This window comes from Zosterops lateralis (genome assembly GCF_965231275.1).
Source record: "Zosterops lateralis genome assembly, chromosome: 4".
Taxonomy (NCBI): Eukaryota; Metazoa; Chordata; class Aves; order Passeriformes; family Zosteropidae; genus Zosterops; species Zosterops lateralis.
In genome coordinates this window covers 7404268-7427649 of record NC_139765.1, presented here as the reverse complement: position 1 = coordinate 7427649, position 23382 = coordinate 7404268, and the positions used below count along the sequence as shown (strand labels likewise).

The following is a 23382-nucleotide window of genomic DNA, read 5'->3' as shown; positions in this document are numbered from 1 at the left end:
ATGGCAGATACTGTATTATTGTCAAAAAAGCAGGGCATATAAATATTTTATAACGTATTACTCAACTGAGAGTTCTTCTGAACTGAAAGGACACGGCCATACCAAGGCGTCTGTACCACAGCAGACATCAACCACAAAAACCTCCAAACCACCTCCAAGTTTCTGCCTCATGGAGAGTGGCAGCCACAGGACAGGTGCTGCATCCCAAGGACACCACACACTGCTGGGAAAAAATGCTTTTTTGTTTCCCCTAATATTTGGCAGAATTTTTAGATAAAAAAACCCACCAAACCTATGTCATTGAGCACAGAAGGCTGCTTGCTGACTCAAGGAGTGACTCCAGTCTTTCTTACTGAACACTATTCAAATCCTGCTCCAAAATTTAACATTTTTTTCTTGCTCTTTATATTTTCCCCTGTCCTAATGTTTCTCATCAAAACAAAATATCATGTGCCTCTCTCGAATCTATTCTTACCTAGCAGAGTAAAAGAGTGGTGCTGATGGCAGCTGATGACCTCAGATCACAAGAATCCACAGATTTTAAGTGTTGAGCAGAAAAAAGCTAAACTGAGAGAGGGCAACCTCAGCAGAGAATACCATTTGTGCACCAGTTTTCCTCTGGGTAGTGTGCATTAGTTTGAAATCAAACCAGTGAGAGATCAAAGTCAAAGCTACAATTTAATTGGAAAATTAAAATAAATGCAATACCACAGGAACACTGAGAGTCAGAGTACACCGACAGCCAGTAGGGCAGGATGGTGGCAGCAGTCCCATTAAATGGTGTCTGCAGTCCTCTTGAAGTGACAAGATGTGGTTCTGTTGAAGTGATCCTGTAGAAGGATCTGTTCTTCCTCTGAAGGTCCAGTGGTGGCCATGTAGCTCTTGTCCTCTCTGAGTCCAGCAGGTAAGGCTGCCCATGGTGTTCCAAACCTTGGATTCCATCCAGGGAGAAATGCCTAGTTCTTCCCCCTGGGCAGAGGATCTCACAATGGTTTGGTGTAATTTTCAGTCATGCAGTGAGGCTTGAGGGCACGTTCACAGAAGATCTCCTTCCAGAGGGAGTTATCAGGGATGTGCTATGGAAGAGATAAAGAGCACTGCCCCACCTGTTTTTAACAGATGGTGATAGAACACATTTGATTACATCTCACATTGTAACCCAAGACAGTAGTGCTAAATTGCACAGCCTGCCCTCTGCAGCTTTCTGTTAGTCTGGCATTTCTAGGGACAACTGCAATTTCTGTCCATCTAAAATAACACTGAAGTGCTTAGCAGGAACGTTCATGTATGAAGAATGTTGTGGCTTTAAATCTACTTGAAAACTGGAAAAATCTTACCCAAAGTATAGATTTTTTATAAGTGATCACTAATAGTGCTCATGGACTACAATTTGCAGAGATCTCAAACACTCAAGGCTATAAATTAAACCAATTATTGCTGTCCCTAAATATATGGAGTAACTGAACAATACTAATTGGTGAAAAAACCTCAAACAAACAAACAAACAAACAAAAAAACAGTAACAGCAAAAACATGCTAAGAGATGTCTCTTTCATCAAACCACTTCTCTTTCTCTCCCTTCAAGCTCTCTGCTCCTTAACTCACCAGCAAAACTGGTTATTAGAAAGCCTGGCCCAGGGAAGAAAAAAACACAGGTTACCTGACAGCTGTGTACAGGAGGTGAAAGGCACAAAAGCTGCAACAATTAAAATATATTGCTTTTAGATGCAATATGGCTCATAAGCATGAGTGTTGCACATCTCCAGCACAAATTATCCAGAAACTTGGATAATTCCATTGGATTAGCCACCTATGAATAAATCCAGCAACAGAAAGCCCATAGATGATACCCATGGTAACTGAGAATCTTCAAATACTCAAGAAGAATTAGCTCTAGACTGCTCACACTCTCAAATCTTTCAGTAACACTTTCAGTGATATTTTTTTTTTCCAGAAAATGTTTCATTTGCTCCCTCTACCCCAGTAATAAGGGAGGCTGAAAGGTATTTGGTTTGATGACTCTGGGGCTGATTCTATGGATGTGTAAGTAGATTACTGTGGGGAAAATATGCTATTCTCAGACAACAGAGAAAACATTGACCACTATGTACAACCTGAGTTTTAAGGCTTAGAGATATCCAAACCACCTCAGTAAATATATCTCACCATTTCTGCAGAGCAAAGTTAAGTTAGGACAAAAACAAATATTCATGTGTAAAAAGCTTAACAGTTTGATTAATTTAAAAGCTTGTTACCTTTCAAAAATCTATTTATTCTTGCTGTCACAGCTTTGGAAGAGGTTTTCCTTAATACTGACTGAAAATCCCACTTAACTTCTTAGATATCCCTTAAGCTCAGTAATTCACTTTCCCTTTATATTACTTTGGTCAACTGCTTCTTTTATAATCTATTAAAAGCAAAAATACAATTTCTTAGGGAAAAATACCATTATGCCAACCCTTGATTACTGGGAAAAAGAAACAAGTCAAAGTTAAGAGATACATCAGAATCAATTACTTCTATAACTGACTTGCATTTTAACTTGTCTTTACCCAGCCCCCTTGGACTAGACAGTATTTTGGATCAGCACAATGAGGAAACAAAATAATCTTGGTAGTGTTACAACATTTTGAAAGCTGCCTGCCTTGACCACCAGGTTAAATCACCAACTATCCAGAGCACTTCACAGTGGCTTGAGTTTTTTGGCTCAGAACTGGCAGCAAATGCCGCCTAAAAAAGGGTGGTTCCTTTTGATTTCCCTCCAGCTTCCCTCAGTCAATAGCAGATGGAATTTCAGTTTTCTCACAAAGGGCATGGGCTTAGAATAACAACTCTCACATTTCCAAAAGAGATGATGGAAAGCAACAAAAACAATATAAAAAAACCACCCCACACAAACATTCTGGCCATCTGGCCACTGAAAGGCAGATCTGAAGCTCCACTTCACAGAGGCTCTTGTAATGTGCCCACAGTTGCACCGTGGGAGAATCAGGTGCTGCATTTCTACGATCCATCAGCTGTAAATTACAACACAACCTGATGTTCGTGAAGAAATGGTTTTCTAGAAAATGTTAATAAACCTGATGGCTTCCTAAAAGTTTACGGAGATACAGGCAAAATGATGGCATCTGTTTCTGCAACGAGGAAAAGCTTACATGTGAAAAATAGTTCAAGTAATTAGTATTTTTTAAATTAAGACAGTTACTGCTGGAAGAAGCTGAAAACTCAGTACAAACTAATCTTTTTCTTGAAGTCTAGGAGAGCAGAATTCACATTACAGTCAGAGGATGAGAAAAACTGACAGTCCTGACCTATTTTGCCACTGAGTGGAATGGTGCTGTAAGCACTTTTGGACTGCTGAGAAAATATTCCACTTCTTTCACTCAAACTGTATTTGTATGTGTATTTGGTGTGTCTATAAATATGAATTAGGGCTAATGACCCCACTTGGTAGTGAGTAATTACTATTACAATGATGATAAGGTAGAGATCTAATAATGTACACAAGAATCTTGAAAATGGCATTAAAGAAATCTCTTTTCACTGACATTTTTCCAACTGAGCTGGTAGAAACCAAACTGAGCAGATGTATCCCTGACTTGGAATTTCAACTTGGAACTGTGGCTTCCTTAGATAAATCTGTTATCTCTATTTAGTGATTATATATTAGTTGAGGAATGTTTTACTGAAATTTTATCCCCTCCTCAATATAGGGAAGAACGCAGAAAAATGCTACATTTTCCTTTTTCCTTTCCTTTTCCCAATTTTCTAAAAGAAGAATTAAAACATCCCCACAAAAACAAAACAAAACAAAACAAAACAAAACAAAAAAAAAAAAAAAAAAGGAAACATTTAGTTTAATTTGGGACAAAGCTTGTCAACTTGTCCTCAATTTGTAACTTTTGCCTTTCTTGGCCAACGAAAAGTTTTCAAGTTAACGTGAAAATTTTAATTTTTAGAATATTTTAGGGAAGAAACCATTAATAATTTGCATAGATCCTCCACTGCACTGACCCTCACTAACATGTTTTGGAGATCTGTCTCTTCAGGGAAATTGGATTTATGTCTTCCAGAGCTCTTTGCTGCCTGGAGATGAATCTTCCTTCTGCATCATACCTGTAAATCTTCTATAAGTGTTATAAATATAATTACATTAGACAGCCACCTTTGGCCATTGTTGTGCTGGAGATGAGCACAACACTTCATAAATAGTTTATGGCAAGGACAATGCTACTAAGAGACAACAAAAATGACAAGTTATGATCCTTGCTTCAATGAATATTAAAAAATGGGAGTTCTGATACATTTTCCAACATCCTCCTCACTGGGGAGAACTGCTCAGTTCGAGGCTGATTTTAGTAGAATTGGAGAAAATAGATTGAAAATACAGGAAAGAGGTTTCAGGCCTAACTTTACATAAATTAATAGATTAACAACTGGAGTCGACACATCTTAGAGACCACTAGGAGAAATTTTTCCCTTTTTTACACATTTTAATAAAAATATTTTTAATGCAAACATTAATCAGTTTCTAAGAATTGCATTTACCACTATTTTCATCAAATTTCTAAATTAGTTGATAATTCAAAGTGCAGCATTTCTAAAACCCACATAAGCCCTGACTTTGCAATTGTGATTTTTGTTGTTTAGGACATATTTGGTTTTGCTATCTAAGAAAAAAACTCCATTTCAACTCATTCTTTCCCACTGAGGACCAAGAAGCAACACGGTATTTTGAGGGGCTAATTAAGAGATTGGTGGTGACACTTTAGCAAATCCAATTCCCTGCTGGGATATACCTAATTCTCCCTTTTGTAATTTTAGGTTTTTTTTCCCAAAAAACCAGGGAAACAAAGCCCTTTAAATATAGCTATTTTGAGGCACTTGGGTTTTTAACAGTTGACAAGTAAATACTGCCAACCAGAGATAATGACAAAAGGAAATTTTGTCCTTTTGTCCTTTTGTTTCTAACAAAACTAACTCTGGATCAACACCGAGTTTGTCACCTGGCCAACAAAAATAGGTGCCTACCCCATATTACCATGCAGGGCTGAATATTTCAAATCATCAAGTTCTTTTGCTTAGTGTGGAACAGGAATCCTTATAAACAGAACAGCCATGCTTCCAATAAAAATACTTTGTAGGAATTCCTCAGATACCTTCCAAGCAACTGGACAAACATAAAAAAATATCAATGGGGAAATGCCTGGAATCCTACGAAGTGACCCTGGAAAAGTCCTTATTGAAAAAAATGTTTTACAAATGGGCTTTCCCTTCAGCACCGTGAACGCCTCACTCACAAAAAATAAGAGTTGACAGATCAAGGAATAACAAAATGCGCAAACAACAGAGAAAACGCTCAGTTAAATTTTTTTAAAAAAATTGATTTTATTTTTTTATTTTCCTGTTTCGTATATTTCAGCATAATACGTGTATTGGACTTTATCGGTTGTTTTCAGCAAAGGCTGGGTAACAGCAGCCGGCCCCTCACAGCCCCACCCCGCCCTGGGAATTCAATGACACGGGCACTGAGCGACCTTTTCAGCTCAAATCGAGCGTGTCTTGGCAGGGCAACGCTGCATTCTCATTTCAGCCGCTTTTTGCTGTTCTCTGCCCCCCACGGGGACAAAATCACCGTGTTTATTTCCAGTTATTTCCAGCGTTCCGGCCGCAGTGAGGTGGAGAGAACAGAACGCCCTGTGGCTTTGGCCCTGAGGCGGAGGGGACTCCGATAATCATCGGAAGAAGCCACAATTTAGAAGGTTTCTGGACCGTGCTTTCCTACAGGTCTAGTGCACACACACACTAGCACAACGCTTATAATTAATACTCTGATTAGTATTAAACAATTAATTAAAAATTAACAGGAAAAGTGAACCAGCGGCTGGGAGGAGGAAGCGGGGCTGAGCATCAGGATAACCCCAGGGCACAGCCGCCCTCAGGCGCCTCCCGTGTTGGAAATGACGGATTATGTAATTTAGAACGTTAATCTGATAAAAATGTACAAACACGTGAGAAAGTTTTTTTTTTTTAATCAGCTTCTGCGCGGGAGGCCGAAATTTTGTGGGGGCACCCACAGAAAGATCGCGGCCGAGCATAAAGTAACGCCCTCAGTAACTCGCTGACACGATGACGAATGTTTATTAAAAAACAACGTCACGGGGGGAGGTTATTTTTCCCGACGGTTTCGGCGAACCGGAAGTGACGTAACCCGAGACGCTCCCTCGTGTCCCATTTGAGGCGCCGCCCGCGGCCGCCGGCGGAACTGCACTCGCGGCCCCGCCCACTGACCCGCCGTGCGCAGGCGCGCTGCGGGCGGGCGCGGGACGGCGGCGGAGGCGGCGTTCCCGGCTTTGGGCCGCACACCGAGCCGCGTCTCCCGGCGGACACAGAGCAGAGCGGCCGGGCCGCATCGTGGATTGCGGGGGAACAGCGGGGGATGCTGAGCGCGCCCCGGGGCGGCGCAGCCTGCCAGGAAACCCCACCGGGAGCCCGCCGCAGCCTCGGCCCCGCAGCGGGAGAGAAGCGCCCGCCCGAGCGAGTGAGTCCCGCGGGTCCCGCACGAGCGGGAGCGCGCACAGGGGAGCGCGCACGGGGATGGAGGGAGCGGGGCGGCCCCGGCGGGGTTTGTTGGGGGGGTCGCACCGGTGCGGAAGGCGCGGATGGGTCCGTGAGGTTGTGCGGAGGGAAAGGCGGCGGTGTCTCCCGGCACCCGGAACGGCGGCTCCGCGGGGACGGGAGCGCGGGTTGGCTCCGGTGGCGTCCGGCTTCCGCTTCCTCCCGCCGGGACCCGCAGCGACACCGCAGCGACACCGCCGGGCTCCGCTCCCGCCTGTCCCGCGGTGTTCGGCTGATGCTGCGCCCTGTGAACCTCCAGCCACCTCCAGCCGAGCCTCCCTTGCGTTAAATAGGGCAAGGAATGTCCTGGGCACACCTGTGTAGGTCAGCGAAGCATCAGTGCTGTGTTATTTTTAAATAATATTTTTTTTAATCGAACAAGGGTCAGGTTGGATATCAGGGAAGGGTTCTTCCCCCAAAGGGTGTCGGGCACTGAACAGGCTCCCAGGGAATGGTCACGGCCTCAAGGCTGCCAGAGCTCCAGGAGAGTTTGGACAAAGCTCTCAGGGATGCACAGGGTGGGATTGAGGGGTGTCTGTGCAGGGCCAGGGGCTGGACTCAATGATCCTGGTGGGTCCCTTCTAACCGAGGATATTCTGTGCTCCTTTGAAATGTTTCTCAAAGTACTCCTGTCTCAGCCTGCTCTGAACACGTGCTCCTAAAACTTGGTGAAGTTGGTGAACAACCAGCCAGGTGTGAGTTTGTGTTGGTTTGTGTCTCACGGGATGGAATACACTTCAGGTTCTTATAGATTCGTGTTAGATGTAATTACATAATATAATGTATTCTGTATAAAAATAAAGCAATGAAGCAATAATTTAAGTAAAGGTGGCTTTAAAATAACTTCTTTTTTAGCTTTTTAATGGGTTAGATTGAAATAATCTCGCAGGGATCAAGCAAGGGCATCTACTTTCAAGACAGTGTTGAATAAGGCATTTAAATATGTATGCACAGGCCAATCTTTGTCCCTCTACTTCCAGAAGCTCTGGTAGCTTGGCCTTATTTGTGATGTGTGTCAGACAAAATTCAGGACTTGCCTGTGTGATCTCCAAGACTGCTGTGCTGCTGGATTTACTGTTCTAAAACATTTCAGCATATAAACAAGATATCCTGTAACAATGTAGTGTTACAATTTCTGGCTCTGAAATTCGACGTAAAAATAACATATTTCCTTTGGAAAGTTTTCATATTTAGTGTCAGAAGATAGGGCTATAGTTAGTAAAACCCCTCTTTTTTCACATAAAATTCCAGTAGTGTGATTGCTGGCCAGGTTTTCTAGATTGAATCCAGCTAACCTTGTTTTCTTACTTTGGTTTTGTACACAGCTCATAAGTTGTACTTTACTAAAGTGGGACTCAGAACAGTTACAGGCATTCCTTCTGCAAAGCTGATTTTGCTTTTACATCACAGAGATAACCAGAAAAATGATTATTTTTCTGCTTAGAGTAATTGCTCTAAAATCCATGGCATGCCTTATGTATCCTTTGTAGGAAAGCTAATCTCGTTTATTTGTAATTTTTTTCAAATTAGTAATGGCCTACCATTAGTCCAGTTTTTTAAAGGAGAGCATTGTCTTCAGTCTTAACCAAGCTCTGCTCAGTTGATTCAGTGGGTCCTCATTAGTATTTTGTTTAGATGTTATAAAACAATTTACTTTTTCCTTGCTGCTTATATGGGTATCCTGAGGCAGCAGTGTGGACTGGAAGATGGAATGTTTTAACCACAGCTTTGGGGAATTTGTAGCCCTCCAGAATCAAAGTATATGAGTTACAGTTCTGAAAGAAATTTTTCCAGCTGCTAAAGGAAATTTATAACTGAACTGTACATTTCTATTGTTACTTTAAGATTGAATATAGTTGATTACCACAACTTCAGCCTCAAGTTCTGCTGATTGTTTTTGCCACAACACTTGGTTTTCAGTTGTCATTCCAATCTTAACCTGCTTCTACATGAACTGCAGTTCCTGTTTTTTTGTTCTAAGGATACAAATTGAAGATCACTGCTACTTAGAATTTAATTTCTGTGCAATTCATTCTAGGATCTTTTCTTTTTTCCACACAGGTGTGGAAAAATGGCAAAGAGAATTGCAGAGAAGGAACTGACTGACCGAAACTGGGACCAGGAGGATGAAGCTGAAGAGGTAAAATACACATTATTTCCCCCACTATGCATCCCTGCAGATAGTAGAGTACCTGTTTACATTTGCTGTGTATCTTGTGCATAAAACCTACAATAGAACCGGTTCAAAGTGTAGCAATTAAAGATCATTTTATAGAAGTGGATTTTTAAAAATGATTTTTATAAAGCTTCCAGTTATGCAGACTGTATAGTGAAGCAGCTTTTAAGAGTTAAAATTACATCAGTGGTTCTGGGGAGAGGAACTTCATGTTTCTAGTGGGCAACCCAGGCTTGTTAAAATGCTTTTGGACTCTTCAGATGTGTGATAGGTATTTATTGAATTGACAGGAAAACCAGATTTGATGTCTGGAGATAAATACTCAAATACTCTGTATGCCTCCAGTTTTTTTTTTTTTTTTTTTTTTTTTTTTTTTTTTTTTTTTTTTTTTTGTTTTGTTTTGTTTTGTTTTGTTTTTTTGAGGGTCAGTGATAGTTAATTTCAGAACTATGTTAATTTTAGCTGAATGTCCCCACACAGCCAGAAGAATTAGGCAAGTAGTTCAAGTAGTGTGTTTCACCTGATTGTAAAAAGAGATTTTCACCTTTAAGGTCTCACACTTCCTTATGGCTCATGTTTAAACCAGCTGGTTTAGTTTTTGTCTGACTGAAAGTAATAAATGCTTAGGCCTGTAAATGTAAGAAAGAAAACTGACTCTTCCAGGAATTTGAATATCAGAAACCTTAATCTTTTCATTTATTGCAGAGTAGTACTGAGCCATTAGCTGTCTTTGCTGGGGTTTGAACTACAGCAGGCTGCTGGAGGCTGCCTTAGAGCCCACAGCTCCATATGTCTGCTCTAAACTGTGGATTACTGACAAATTCCCTTCAGCAGAGAGAGCTTAGAACTGTGTCTTTAAAAAGCAAAGCAAAACTTACGTTATTTGTTGTAATAAAATGGAGATAGCACAAAGAGAAATGTAGTGCAGAACCAGAGTTTTCCAAGTATCAACTCAAGTTCAGGTAGCTGGCAAGCAAATGACAGTGCTGTATTTTTGGAGTGGGTTGGTTTTTAACTTCTTCCCTTGGTTGTTTGGTAGCAGTGTTAGAGTTGTGTTCAAAACCTGATCTCAACCATCCCTTCTTCATGTTGTATGTTTTGGATATTCCACTGATGATTCCATAACTACTTCTTCCAGGTGGGAACATTCTCTGTGGCAAGTGAAGAGGTCCTGAAGAACAGAGCTATTAAAAAAGCCAAGCGCCGGAACGTTGGCTCAGAGGTAATGCAGTCACTGAACACCAGTGCTGGAGTTTTACTCAGTTACAAAGTACAACATCATGCTCAGGTTTTTGCTTCCTTGGGTTTGTAAGTGATGCTGAATGAAGTTGTTATTTCAACTCACCAGCTCATACGTGCACATGAACTTTGGCTTTACCATTCCATGCTAAGAATAAGGCTAAGGCAAAAATAAAGGGTAATACGTGTTTGACTAGGTGAGGAGGGTGTTGTTGCATATTTTTGAAGTAAAAATGAGGAGTGTTTCAGACATAATGTCATTTGCAAATGGGTAAAACTTCCATTTTTTGCAGAGATGCAAATATGGAAATGCAAAGTTATTGGTTATCCATACTGGTGGGCTGGGGGATGTCAGAAGCTATGTTAGGAAACACCCAAATACTAAGCTGCTCTGTGAATGAAAAACATGTCTTTTGTTGAGAATGCTGCTACTTTTTTTTTTCCTCCCTCCCTGTCAAGACGTTTAGTGCCATCTACTCTTTACAATAACAAATTAAAAATTCAAAGGAGGTTGGCCTTTGTTACAGGTTTAGTCTTTGTGAAAGCATTAACCCAGTCCAGCAAATTGTTGTCCTTTCAGAAATCCTTGACAAATACTTTGTTGTTGATACATTTTTCCCAGACATCCTTTGAACAGGGCATACATCATGTTAGAAATAGGCCTGGAGCTTTACCTGTTTCACAGATTGCTTTAGGATTGGATGGGACTAAGCACAGTTAGGAGCTAGACAGCTTCTCCTATGCTTTTGATTTTCCTTCTGCAGTCCAAGCACTGTAAATGAGGAAGTTGTCTTAGCCTACTAATACATTGAGTAGTTTTAGCCACAAATGTGGTAGAGGGTACAGTTAAATTAAGGATTGTACTGGAAAGAGGTGATGCAAAACATGAACTACAACTTCAGCAGGAGAGATTCAGGGGCAAATGGAATAGGAAAACCAGAACATAAGAGAAAGGGGATCAGATGGGTTGTAGAAGGAGTCAGGAGAATGGGAGCAGGCTGTTAGAGCTTGTAGGAGGGCTGGTGTACTTTAACCCCAGCTGACAACTAAGGACCATGCAGCTCCTTACTCTTCCTCCTCAAGGGATGAAGAGGAGAGTTAGAAAAAAGGATAAAACTCTTTGGTTGAGATAAGAACATTTTAATGACTGAAATACAATGACGATGATGATAAGGGAACCAAAAAAAAAGAAAGAAATAAACCTCAAGAAAAATCAGTGATGCACAGGACAGTTACTCACTACCCCCTGACCTCATCCCATCCCCAAGCAGCAATTTGCTGTCCCAGCCAGTCCCCTCTCCCAGTTTCTGTGCTGGCCATGACATTCTGTGTTCAGGTCACTGTCCTGGCTGTGCTCCCTCTCAGCTCCTTGTGTCCTCCTTACTGGCAGAGCATGAAACACTGAGAAGTCCTTGATTGCAGTGAGCACCGCTCAGTGCCAAGTAAAACATCCTTTGTTATCAACATTCTTCTCTCCCTGAATCCAAACCACACCACTGTACCAGATACTGGGGAGAAAACTAACTCTGTCCAAGCCAAAACCAGGACAACAGGCTGGACAAAGTCTAAAATGCAGAAGAGATGACAGGACAGCTGAAGTTGTGTAAGAAACCTGTGAAATATTTACAGAAAGGTAAACTTGAAACTTACTGACTTTACTACATGGAGCAAGCAGACAGCAGTTCAACTGGAATGTCTAGAGAGGAGGTTGGAATGATCAGAGAGAAACACAATAAAAATGCCTACCTAGGAATGGGAAGCAGAGGATTGCAGGGGAAAAGATAGCACAAAAGGAAGCAGAGAGACCCATAACCACCAGGTCAGATACTGGAATACAGCCTAAAATTGAGAAGCTTTGCCATTTCTTCAATGGCATAAGCAACTCAGAAGCAGTTCTCCTCTGAGGGTTTTCCAGAGACACTTAAAATTCACTTCCAGTAGTAAAAGTTCATTACCTCCAAAGACCTAAAAGTTGCAGTGCTTTATTTGCATGTTAATCATACTTTGACTTTTAGAAACATGTAAGAAACCGTACCATAAAATAATATGGTGGCAAAGACACTGATCAGAACTGGGTAATGAAAAGATTGCAGAGAGAGATGTTTTGTGGTCAAATACAGTCTCTTTGCATCTTGCATCAGTCACATTGGAATATTTGGGGTAAATCACAAGAGGTTTCATAGAGGACTCCAGAGTGATGAGGGGATTAAAGTATTGGGCTCTTGATTGCCGTTGTAAATGCTAAAAGTTGAAATTATATAATCCTGTGTAATTATTTAAAGAAAACAAGATGCTGTGAATGTCTAATAGGTAGTCAAACACATCCACAGCTCTGAACAACATCCATGTATCCACATCCTCTACCCAGTTTATTTTCATACCAAACATCTGAGTCTTTTAAAAACAGTGTGTGTCATAAGGAAGCTGTTAATTTGGTTTGCATAGCTGATGCAGTAATGCATGGAATGACACACTGAACTAGGGAAAAATAAACCAAGGATATCAGGAATATTAAGTGGGGATAGATGTAACTCGTTCTCTCTTTTTTTTTTCCTCTTCCCAGTCTGAAAGTGGAGGAGCTTTTAAAGGGTTTAAAGGCTTTATGTTGCCTTCTGGAAAAGGTGGAGGTGGCTTCAGTGGATTCGGGAATGGTGCAGGAGTAAAGCCTTTGGAGGGGCTGTCTAATGGAAGCAGTAGTGTCTCCAGTACTCCTCCCTTCAGCAGTTTGAAGAGCACCTCTGAAACACAGTCAGCATTTGGTAAGTTTTAAATAAGGATACATATTTATCAACACCTTCAGTCATAAAATCTTGTAAGGGTTATTTTAGTAGTGAAAAAACAAATTTAGACCATCTTACAGTTGTGTTTTAAGGTTTTGAGACTTTATACCTCTTTGTAAGATTTCTTAGTATTGTAGAGTGCTGGAGGGACAAGTTTTCACATGCATGCAATTTAAAGAGGTGGCAACTAAATTCATATTTCTAATACTGGAGGTAAAAGTTTTCTAGGCACAGATGGAGATTGAAGGCACTGGCATAAGGCAATCTGTAAAAGATATAAAGCATCTGGTAACATGTCCCCATTCTTTGAATTTAAATAAAAAATACATGCTGCATAGCTAAAGTCTCCGTCTTTTTTCCTTGTACATCTGATGTTGCAAACAGCCTTACTAGAATTGTATCTGTTACAGTTATAGCTACGTTTTAAGACATTTGAAATACTTTGGCAAGTTGAGCTCTCATGCTTTGGAATTCCCTGAGGAATATTAGTTCTGTCCCTTTGTGCTGGAGATGCAGAAATGTTAACCCCTGCCACCACAGAATTTTGGAGTCACCATGCCATAGAATAGAAATTGTGGAGTTTGAAGTTTAGGGTAACTTAAATTTCAGTGAGCTTGAATAAATTAAGGGGGACTGAAATATTCAATGAGAATTTTTCTAGTTTGCTTCTTAAAGTTTTTTATACAGAAGTGCTCAAGAGCTTGTAAAATTATGGGCTAAGTGCACTCAGGGTAGTTTAAAGCACAAATGGCAAGAGATAAGTTGAGTGTTTTGATTTAATAAGTGTTACAACTTGGTAAAGTTGTTAGATTTTTGTTAGGTTTTGAGGGATTTGGCAATACATAAAACATGTATTTTTTTTAATGTTCTGTAGAAGATGTCTTTGGATTTTTTTTTTTAATACACCAGTGTGTTCCATCTTCTTTGTCTATCCCTAACTTACTTGTCTAAATTTAAACTTGGGTCTGCTCACTGCCATGATGATAAGGGAACAGTGTGGTGACCCAAAAGGAGGAGCTCAGCTGAGTAAGGATGAGTGCTTTCATTACGAAATATTGAGCATGTTAGACTTTTAAGAGAGCTGTGCTTTCTGGGGAGAAAAAAAGCTTCTAAGCCACGTTTGAGAAATGGTCGGCTAGGTCGGCAAAGCATCTGTGTTGTTTTGTTGTGTTATTTTTTGAAACCAGAGCTTATTAACTAAATGAATTAATTTGGATATCAGGGAAAGGTTCTTCCCCCAAAGGGTGTCAGGCACTGAACAGGAATGGTCGTGGCCCCAAGGCTGGCAGAGCTCCAGAGTTTGGATAAAGCTCTCAGGGATGCAAAGGGTGGGATCGTTGATGTGTCCTGGGCAGGGCCAGGAGCTGGACTCGATGATCCTGATGGGTCCCTCCCAGCTCAGGATATTCTACAATTCTGTGATTTCTCTTGTGCCAGGATCCCCAGTGTCCAATGGTCCCAGTGGTGCTGCGTTTGCAGAGAAGAAGGTGGCGAGCCCCAGAGCCAATGGCGGCAGCCAGCCCTGCTCCTCCGGCGGCGCCCCGGGCGCGGCGCGCGGCTCCGGCGCCTACCACAAACAGCTGGCTGCCCTCAACTGCTCCGTGCGCGACTGGATCGTGAAGCACGTCAACACCAACCCCCTGTGTGACCTCACCCCCATCTTCAGGGACTACGAGCAGTACCTGGCCAGCATCGAGCAGCAGCACGGGGGCGGCAGCGACAGCGGCTCTGAGAATGAAAGCAGCAAGACCCCCGGCCCGCGGGCTGTCCCCGTGTTTGGGAGTGCAAAGCTCCAGCAGGGCTCCACGTTTTTGTTTAACAACAAAACTGAGGATACCTCAGACAAAAAACAAGAAGCTGCATCAGAAAAAAGAGACACGTTGTTAGGAGCTGCATCTACTGTCTCGTTTAATTTTGGCAAGAGCGTTGACAGTTCTGTTTTGGGCCCCCTTGGTTCGGGAACACTTAGTGGTTTCTCATTTTCTGCTGGGAATTCAGGTTTGTTTGGAAAAGATACAAACCAGGCTAAAGCTGTCACTGCAGCATCCACCAGTGTATCGGAAGCTCAGACAGACGCTGGCAATAATGATGACAAAGGTAAATTCTGTGTATTTCTATTTATAGTTATTTTAATGGTCAGCTGTGAGTGTATGTGACTTAAGAATACTAAAAAAAATGCAATATTAAGTTCATTGAGATGATGGCATGATGTAGTGTCAGAGGAAGTTTGGGTTGGATATCAGGGAAAGGTTCTTCCCCCAGAGGGTGTCAGGCACTGAACAGGAATGGTCACAGCCCTAAGGCTGCCACAGCTCCAGGAGTGTTTGGACAAAGCTCTCAGGCACAGGATGGGATTGAGGGCTTGTTTTGGGCACAGCCAGGAGTTGGACTGGATGATCCTGATGGGGGTTTTCCAGCTCAGGAAATTCTATATTCTGTGATCATCATCATTCTTGAATTTGAAAGTGCAGAATTATCTCCCTAATCAGGAGAACCCAGCCTTATGTAAGCAACACCAAAAGTATGTGTTTATCAAGATTTACATACTTCTGTCAGATTTATACTTTATATAATATAATCTTTTATCTAAGGACAGGACTTGATGAAATTTAAAGCAGCTGGTATATTCACCTTTGAGCCTGCTGGTCTTCTCAATCCCACTACTTTTCCTAGTAGGTTTATCAAGAAATCCCTGCAGTAAAAAGCTTGAGGTACAGAACAATTTAGTCCATTTTACTTGATAAGATTGTAAGGCCAACAAAGTTACACAGTACCTGGCAGCTTTACTCTGCTCTTTGCCTGTGCTGGGTACAATAGGCTGATAGTAATCCCAGTAGCTGCAGGGCTGGAAAGGCATCATCTGCCACTCTGCAACTCATTCCCTTCCCCCAGATTAACCCTGGCTCTTGGAAATATTTATTGTGCTTTACTGGAACCCATTTGTGGAGAATACTCTTTGAAATGTGAGAACTGTTTCTGTTCAAAGAGAAGGTTTTATTTACTAAAGACTTCCTAAGCTTCATATTATTGGAGTTTGATTGTTTGGTATGGATTGGGTATTTTCATCCCGCTTAAACTGAAGGTGAGGATGAAGTTGCTTTAAGAGCTGAATGAAAAGCAGGTAACACTTTTTTTTCCTGTAGCTGAAGCTGCTGCAGGGTACACATGGACTGAAAGGTGTTCTGGCTGTCACTCACTGGCCACATGTGTCCGTGTCAGCCATGGTGGGCCTAAGGGACTTCCAACACAGTGCCAAAATCTGTGCTCACAACGTTAACATATTAAAACTTTCTATTTAAAGGAGGGGAAGAGGAAGAAGAAGAGCCACCAAAAGTCATTGTTAACGAAATAAAAGAAGATGATGCTTTCTACTCAAAGAAGTAAGTGACTTTATCTTGGGAAATAAAATTAATACCTGCATATTGCTATTCTTCACCACTGCAGTGCATAATTAATGATATATTCCTTACTTCCTAATTAATAAAGCTTGTTAGGAATCCACATAGAATATGAACTTGTAAAAAAAATTAATTACAGGCAGGAGTGTGTAAGATTGTACTAAAATTCTTCTGTATCTTGGATACAACTCTAATAGTTTGTATTGTATATGTGATCGGCTTTTTTTACAAGTGAAGATGTTTCTGCCTTCATCAGATTTTGTACAGTTAAATTGCAGGACCTTGGGCCTTTACCACAGAAATCATATACAGTACTGCTGGGAAATCCACCAGGTTGATTTGCATAGCCTAAAATAAGATTCTTCAGTTGGAAAATGCTGATTGTTATTATTATATAAAGGAGGGAACAAGTGCTTTTAAGCTCAAAATGAAACTGGCTCTACTAGAAGCAGTTTTTCAAAGTATGTTCAGTAGTCCAAGTACTTGTGTGTCTTGCTTGACTCAGCACAGAATTTCTCCTGCTACAAAAAGCCATTAGCTCTATCTGAAGGAAGGTGTGTGCTACTTTATTAAAATGGCTTTAGGTTTATTAGAGCTTCACTTAAAAATGTTTCTAAATTGTACTCTAAAGTCCTGTTACGACTGCAGAATGATACAGCAAGTTCTTATCGCTTTCTAATTAGTGTATTTTAAAAGTAGCTTACATTTATTGCTCCTCATGGACCCTGAGTACAGGTTGCTGTGCCTTTCACTTATCCCTGAAAGTAATATATTTATAATTTCAATACTGAAAGAAGTAATTCTCTTTGATCTGCAAGTGCTGTCCATTAGCAAGTGAAACAAGGTCAAGAATAATAAAGATTGAGGTTATTCACAGCGAATTAAATCCTGATTACTGTTACTGTGAGTCAGATGGATACATGTATCTGGGAGATATCTTTGTATTTCATCTCTGCATGGCTGCACAAACAAGGATTTGGGATTTCTTTTTTTCTCCACAGGTGCAAACTGTTCTACAAAAAGGATAATGAATTTAAAGAAAAAGGTGTAGGAACATTACATTTAAAACCAGCAGGAAATGAAAAAACTCAACTCTTAGTACGAGCAGATACCAATTTAGGTAAGTCCATTTACCCCAGTAACAACTCTTGATGTCAAAATTCCTTGCTAAGCATTAGGATTTTTTGGTCTTTTTTACACAGCATTAACAGATACAATAAGTTAAAACCTTTCTACTTTTTTTTTCCCCTAAATCATTTGGAATACTGACAAACACTTGGATCCCTCTAGTGAGCACTACAAAAGAGAACACATGAAGCAGTGCAAGAAATAGAAGGTTATAGTGTATGTTTGGGGATACAAAGTACCTGTTTTACCCTGGTTTGTCCAAATTAACACATCTTTATCAGAACATTTTGCTTCTGCAGATGAGCTGAGTCTGGTGGTCAGAATGAGTAACTTGGCATAAACTAAGCACTGTGAATGGATTCCTCATTTGCTGCTTCTCCCTTGTCCCCTTCCCTTTTTCTCCTGTGTGCCCCTACTATCATTTGATATTCAGGTTCCTCCATTTAAAAAAAAGAGGATTCAGTATTTGCAGAGATTTTCTCATTTCTAGTGAGGAAAGAAATCTGAGAACAATGGCCATGAACAGATGCTTAGGGAAGAAGAAGACAAATATCTATGGTGTTTGTGAATTTCCTTCCTTCCAGACACCACCCTAAATCTCTAGTTAGTACTTATATTAACACTGTATTACAGCAAAAAGCTAGAAGATGGCTAATCATAATTTCTTCCCCTCCTCAAATGCAGGAAATATCCTGTTGAATGTTCTAATTCCACCCAAGATGCCATGTACAAGAACCGGAAAAAACAACGTTCTCATAGTGTGTGTTCCTAACCCACCGATCGATGAGAAGAATCCAACTGTTCCTGTCACCATGCTGATAAGAGTGAAAACAAGTGAGGATGCAGATGAGTTGCACAAAATCTTACTGGAGAAAAAGGAGGCTTAAATAAGTTGCAGTCCGTAATTTGAGGAATTATTGCCAAACTGCTGCTGCTCTTTTTTTCTTCCCTAACTTCACTTGAACATTTAATTCTTTACTCTGATATTAAGAACTGTTATAGGAATTCTGGAAAAATGATGTGAGGAAAAGCTAAACTAGAATAAAAGCTTTAATAGAACACAAGTGTTGGATTGTGCTCCCTCATTTTCAGTATCTAAATGCAGGACCTCTTCTGGATAAAGCACATGGATGTAAATCCAAGCATTTGATTTTAGCATCAGTCGACCTATGGACAGAAACCTGAGTAGAAAAACATGGTACCAGAGCTTCCTCACAGACTAATATAATGAAACCATCTCCTGTCCTGGGAAGGGAGGATGTTCAAGTTCACCTGTTGCAACTGTTTCTAGACAGCAGAATTTTAATTGGTCTGTTGCATTCTGGTGAGACTGACTTTTCTAGACTCAGTGACAGTACTGCACCCCACCAGTGATGATCTCCATTGTGCTGGAGACCCACATGCTTTCAGGACTCAGAGATATTTAAAAAAGAATTTGCTTGTGTAGTCTTGTTGACAGTAGTGGTTCCTCCAGAGGAACTGTCAGTTCTGTTCTAACTGTAGCAACAAGCGAATGATGTGCAATATAGTACAAGCAGACAACTGGAAGAGTTTTATCTTGGACAGACTGGCTCCCCTGCCTTCTGACAGGTCAGAGGCAAAGGGTTGCACTTCCACAAGATCCTTCCCAGGTGTTTGTCCCTAGTCCCAAAACCCAGCGAGGCAGAGCTGGATGTGCTGCATTGCTCCTGCTGCTGGTACTTCACTGAAGAGAGCTCTTCCCACCAACAAACTTCAGGACTTCTAAAAGACCTTTCTGTTACCTGTGGCCCTTGCCAGGAGACACATGCACAAGGGTGTGTGTCAGGATGTCTTTTTCCATGTGGTAAAAGCATTGAGTAAAGCAGCAGAGTGCAGCTTTGGCAGAAGCTTTCTGTTGCATGTGGGGAGCATGGGGTAATTTGTAAACATAGTTTTCAGCTGTGATAAAATTAACCAGGTGGCAATAATTTGGGGATCAGAACATTCATTCTGGTCTTGGTTTTCCTCTCAACTTTGTCAGACTGTGTTTGGTGGTTTAATCATTTTCTTTTTTTCAAATGTTTGCTGGAAAGTCCTTCCCTAGTAATTTTTTCTACTTTGCTTCTTCCAACTCTGGGACTTCTCCAAGAGCTTGATGTTAATATGAAACTTGAACTGCTCTCAGATGTGTTGCACTGATCAGCTCTGGCAAGATGGAACAAACATGCTGTTTTGCCTCTGGCTTATGTGACACAGAGGGAAAACCCCCTTTCCTTTAAAAAAAGTCAGTGTAACACAATTCATACAGAGGACCTGGAAATCCACACAGTGGCATCCTGTGGGCAGGGAACAAGGAATAATAACACCATTTGATGAGGTGCAGCACATCTCACCTGCACCCCTGCTCTGGAGGGGAGCAAATGGCTGCCTCTAGGCCTAATTCACTGCACAATTCAGGTTATGGCCTTTTTTTCCCCCTCTTCATTAAAAGGAGGAAAATTTTGATTTTACCTATAGCCCTGTTTACCAAAGTTCCAAAACAAAGGCCTTTGCTCACATTTCAGCCACGCTTAGTGTACAAGAATTCCATTTTTAACACTGGAGTGTGAAGGGAGCTTAGATGCCATTTGAGATATTTGAAAAATAAACTGGTGCCTTTTGGGGATTTCTTTTTGCATCTGGCTAAGTACTTAAACCATTAAAAGTCAGTGACATTGCTTTCCTCAAAATTAAGCTTTTTTTTTCTAAAAAGTCTTGCTGCTACCTAAATTGGAGGCCCAAAGCCGACAGGGTGTGTCTAAATGTGTATGAATGAAAAGCAGAACGTTGCCTAAACAGTTTAGTCCAGGCTCTGCTCCAAGGGCTCAGTTAATTTTGCATTTGTCTTTTGACTGTAGTGTCTTAACCCTGTCTGTGTACAGAAAGGGTTGTAGACAGAGCTCTGGTTGTACATCCCATAAAGAACAGCTCTATCTGTAAAAGCTTGGCCTTGCCTTTGCTTACTTCCAAAAGCTTATGGATTTGGAACTGTTCTTTCATCCTTAGAAACGTGGACCAACAAACTGAACTTCACACTTCTTTCCTTATGCTTTGCCTCTGAAGAGGGCCAGCTGTGGGCTTTTGCACACATGGGTGTGGCCCAATTCTGACAATACATCTCTGGCCTGTTTCCAAGCAGAGGACACAGAGTGAATTGAAAAATAAGTAGAAGAATAACAAATTGTGTTGGAAAGAATTAAACCTTACCCTAGCCATCGTAGCAAGTAACACTTGAATTCTTCTGCACACATATTTAATCAGTAAAACCAGGGGAACGTAAAAAATTGGGATGTCACCTTCATTAGAATGTCAAATATATGCATAAACATACAATTTTGAACATTTTAAATGGGGAAAATTGCCTCTAAAAGAACAGGGAAGAATTTCCCTGCAAAGCAGATTTTAATCAATGTCAATTCATGGTTGACCATACCATTATGTGGACTATGAAGCAGGAAAAGTCAGTCACACACTGACAAACTTGGTGCTCAGGTATAAAGCACAGCCCTTTTCCAGCACTGTTAGAATTTTTTGATGATGCGTCAGTTTCTCTTTAAGAAATATTAAAATATAGAAATGCTGTAAAAGGCCAGAGATTGTTACATAGAAATAAAGGCCTTAAATGAAAAAAGCAAATTTCATGGAGAGCACAGACATCAGTGTACTGCTGCCTTCATTACAAACTGGCACATGCTACCCAAGAATTTTGATCAGAATTCCAACTCAAGGAGGCATTCTTGTGTCTTGGTTGTAATGTATTTAACAGCTGGATATCAGACACCTGATATTAAAGATGCAAGTTTCTGCCCCCAATTTGCATTAATGCCTTCACTGTTCCAGCTGTATGTAGATGTTGGAGTGTCTTATCCATTCTTCCTCTAATTTTAAAGTTTTGGCTGGAAAATAAGCATCTCTGCTTCTTTTAATTCTCAGAATAATTTCTAAGGGAGATTATTACAGTTGGCTTGAATTTTATTTTAAAATATTAAATTGCAATACACAAGGTTTAGTTTTTTGAGGGGATCTTTTGGATTTTTTGTTGTCTGGGTGTTTTTTTGTTTTTTTTTTTTTGTTTTTTTTTTTTTTTTTTTTTGTTTTTTTTTTTTTTTTTTTTTTGTAATGTATTCAAAATTATCTATTTGGGAGGGCAACACTGTGTTCCTTTAATCCCTTTTGATCAATGGATGTGAAAGTTTAAATTAAATTTACTGTTCAAATGAACTTACTGTAGAACATAAACCAATCAGGTTTGCTTTGCTATTAAAACTGAAGTTCAGCTCCCTTTGCAGCACTGTAACATTTAAACTGTCGTTAAAAGACTTTCTTTCTGATGCCTTAACTTATTTGCATTTGATAAAATTTTGTAGCTGGTGCGTGTGTGCAGAAATTACCTGACATTAAACAATTTAAAGTGGCATGAGCTAGTCTAAATCCAATGAAGATGCTGAATGTGATGATTTGTTAGTTGTCAGTAGATTTCAAAATGCTCTGAATTTTTCAGTGGATACTTAAGTTTTACATAATATGTATGTTGATGTTTTCATTAGTTCTGATACACTGAGGACGTGTACAAAAATCCATGGAAAATGTGAATAAATGAATGGAAGATTCATTGGCCTTGTGTGAATCACTTTCATTTTGAGTGTATAACATGGCATTAATAAAATGAACTGTACAACCAGCTGCTTGCAGGTGAACTCCTGCCTGGAAAATTCTGCTACTAAAACAAGTAATGTCCTGCCCTGCCCATTTCTGGCTTGGAAGCAAAATGCTCCCCATCTCACCAGGGGGAGGAGTGAAGGGCTGAGCTGCTGCCTGGGGATAAACCATGAGAAGGCTCTGTGTGTATGTGTCACTGGCTAGTAAATACTGATGGTAAAAAGTACACTTCAATCATGATCCAAACAACGCCTCAACAGACAAGTTACCTGCCACAATAAACCTCATGCTAAAGACAAAACTGAAAAGCAAATGCAGAGCAAGAACCAGCCAAGTAACCCTGGGTACCATCTTTGCACAAAGCAGTTTGTGTGAAGGTGTGAAAAAGTTCAAAGTTTGGGCAACAGCTTTGGTAAAATAATTGCTTCATAGGATGTTTGTAAGAAGGACAAGACAACTAAATTTGAGGTGGACAAAAGCAACAAACTGCTCTGAATACTCAGGAGATGATGGCTGGAAGGCAAGCCTCTGCACAAGCTACAGTATATTACTCTAAGCACATGGAGCTGAGTGAGTTGCATGAAATACAGCAGTTGCACCAAGGAATGAAAGGCTGTACAAGATGAATAAAGAAGCAGCAGCAGAATTCATGCTGTTTGAAGCGGTCAATATACTTATCCCAGTTTCTGTTAGGTTTGTGTATTGCTCATTTTTTCAAGCACTGCACTTGTTTAGAAATTTTTATTTGCATATGAGCTTCCTGCATATGGATATTTATTTTGATTACAATCAAAATGGATTATAATCAGAATAAATACCCATAATAATCAGTTTAGTGGGTATTACTGTTAGGGACATCATAACTTTGTTACTGAGAGGTAACAAAGAAATTCCTAATCTCTGAAAGTCTGCAGAGGTTTCAAAGATACAAACAGAATTTTCAAACTAACTTACTTTGGCAGTTTATGAAATCTGTGTTTCCTTACCTTTACAGTGAAGTCAGAAATGACACCTGTGCTGATCTCCTGTGCTGGGCAGGGTAACCACAGACACCCACAGCAGGAAGCATGGCATTCCCACCTCTTGCTGAAAAGCAAGCTTGAATAATAATAACTCTTCTTGTTCCTTGATGATCCATCAATCACTCTATTTTTCAAAGGAAAACTTAGTCTGACACTTGCAGTGATGAAAGAGTAGGTTCTGGCAGGTCTCTTGTCCACCAGGAGCAAAGGAAAACATCTAGACTCAGTGCAGGCATTCACTATTTCCAGTTGGGTTTAGATGAACACAAGGATTGCATCAGAATTAAAGGTTGAGTGCAGGACTTCAAATAGTCTGCAGACTGGTACACTGCTTTTGCTGAATCTCCACAGCAATATTGCTC

General features: G+C 40.6%; 1 protein-coding gene across 2 annotated transcripts; it reads left to right on the top strand.

The window, feature by feature from the left end:
- The first annotated feature begins 6337 nt into the window (after positions 1-6337).
- On the top strand, positions 6338-21951 carry NUP50 (nucleoporin 50). 2 transcript variants are annotated; one of them, XM_083859191.1, is made up of 8 exons: positions 6338-6541; positions 8680-8758; positions 9933-10016; positions 12597-12792; positions 14251-14910; positions 16115-16193; positions 17213-17331; positions 18024-21951. In XM_083859191.1, the coding sequence occupies exons 2-8, from the start codon at positions 8690-8692 to the stop codon at positions 18224-18226; spliced, it is 1410 nt and encodes a 469-aa protein (XP_083715317.1). In that variant the 5' UTR covers positions 6338-6541; positions 8680-8689; the 3' UTR covers positions 18227-21951. The 2 variants fall into 2 exon arrangements, with proteins under 2 accessions (XP_083715317.1, XP_083715316.1); XM_083859190.1 differs by lacking the exon at positions 6338-6541 and adding an exon at positions 6808-6942.
- The last annotated feature ends 1431 nt before the right edge of the window (positions 21952-23382 follow it).